The 1,363-nt window shown below is 66.7% G+C and overlaps 1 protein-coding gene across 2 annotated transcripts in view; it reads right to left on the bottom strand.

Annotated features, from left to right (window-relative positions):
• The window catches only part of MLLT6 (MLLT6, PHD finger containing), a 41,518-nt gene extending 40,419 nt beyond the window's left edge, over positions 1-1,099 (bottom strand). For both annotated transcript variants that reach the window (XM_027698900.1, XM_027698901.1), the window contains exon 1: positions 946-1,099. In XM_027698900.1, the coding sequence (XP_027554701.1) occupies positions 946-1,054 (109 nt within the window). In that variant the 5' untranslated portion in view covers positions 1,055-1,099. The remainder of the gene's footprint in view (positions 1-945) is intronic.
• Positions 1,100-1,363: the final 264 nt, after the last annotated feature.

Below are 1,363 nucleotides of genomic sequence, written 5' to 3'. Positions count from 1 at the left end.
AGGATCCAGGGACAGAACAGGATCCAGGGACAGAACAGGATCCAGGGACAGGGACAGAGCAGGACCCAGGGACAGGGACAGCCCAAGACCCAGGGGCAGCCGGAACCAGGAGCGAGCATCGGGAATGGCTGGAGAGCGTGCAGGAAGAGGCTGGAGATGTGCTGGTAGATGGATGGGATAATAATAGATGGGAAAACAGACAGGCCAGATGAGCCCAGAAACCTTCGTGTTATTCCAAACAAACCAAGCAGGATAATCACCGCGCCTTTCTGCCGGCTTGGAACGGAACGCAAATACCTATTTTAATTCGTATTTTTTTTTGTTCAGGCACCCGAGGACAAACTTTCCGGCCCGATACCGTGTGTTAGGGGCGTGCTCGAGTCATTTAAAATGCAAAATAGCCCGTGTCGCGCTGCGAGGAGGAGGACGAGGAGGAGGAGGAGGAGGAAGAGGAGGACGACGGCTGCCTTCCTCCCTCCCTCCCTCCCTGCCCTTTGCAGGAGCAGCTCCGGGCCCCGCCGCCGCCCCCGGGGGTTACCCGGGGCCATCCCCCGACGGCCCCGCACCCACGGGAGGGGGGGGCATCTACGGCGCTGCCCCCCAAAAAAAAACCCCCGGGGGGGGGGGGTCGGGCAGGGTGAAAGCCCCGGGGGAAACACACCCGGTAACGACCCCCCAAAACCCTGGAGGTGCGTGTGTCCCCCCCCTCGGGGGGCTCCCCCGAGCCCCCGATCCCCCCGCGGCTCCCGCGCGGCTCCGTTATTCGGAACAATAGGGCTTAAAACAAAGCCCCCCCACCCTTACAGCCCACCCCCCCAGCCCCCGGCCTCCCCGGGGTGGTTTTTTTGGGGGTGGTGGTGGTGGTTGGGGGGGTGTCGGTGCGGTGCGCGGTGGGTTTTTTGGGGAGGGGGCGCAGGGATGGGGGGGTGGGTGCCCGGCGCTTACCTTGGTGCACCGCCACATTGCAGCCGTGCCCGTCGCAGTACACCAGCGGGTTCTCCGCCCAGCCCCGCTCATCAGAACAGACACAGCAGCCTCCCACCATCTCCTTCATACTTCCATGAGGGTTTCCTTTCCTCCCCCCCCCCCGCCCCCCTCCACGCGCCCCCTCCCCCCCCCCCTCCTCCTCCCCCCCCCCCTCTGCTCCTCCCCCCCCCCCCCCCCCCCCGCCTCCCCCGCCTCCCTCTACGCGCACACTCCTCCTCCTCCTCCTCCTCCTCCTCTTCTCCTCCTCCTCCGCGCTGCCCCCTCCCCGCTCGCCGCCCGCCTTCCACTCGCGGGGGGGGAAAATCAGGGGATGCGACCCCCGGGACGGGGCTGGATGGGGGGTCCCGGAGGGGGGGGGGAGAGGGCGAAGGGGGGT

The sequence above is a fragment of the Neopelma chrysocephalum genome, unplaced genomic scaffold (genome assembly GCF_003984885.1).
Source record: "Neopelma chrysocephalum unplaced genomic scaffold, ASM398488v2 Primary Assembly neopelma1_134, whole genome shotgun sequence".
In the NCBI taxonomy this organism is placed as follows: Eukaryota; Metazoa; Chordata; class Aves; order Passeriformes; family Pipridae; genus Neopelma; species Neopelma chrysocephalum.
Note: the sequence above shows the minus strand (reverse complement) of the source record. Positions and strands in the feature narration are given on the sequence as shown.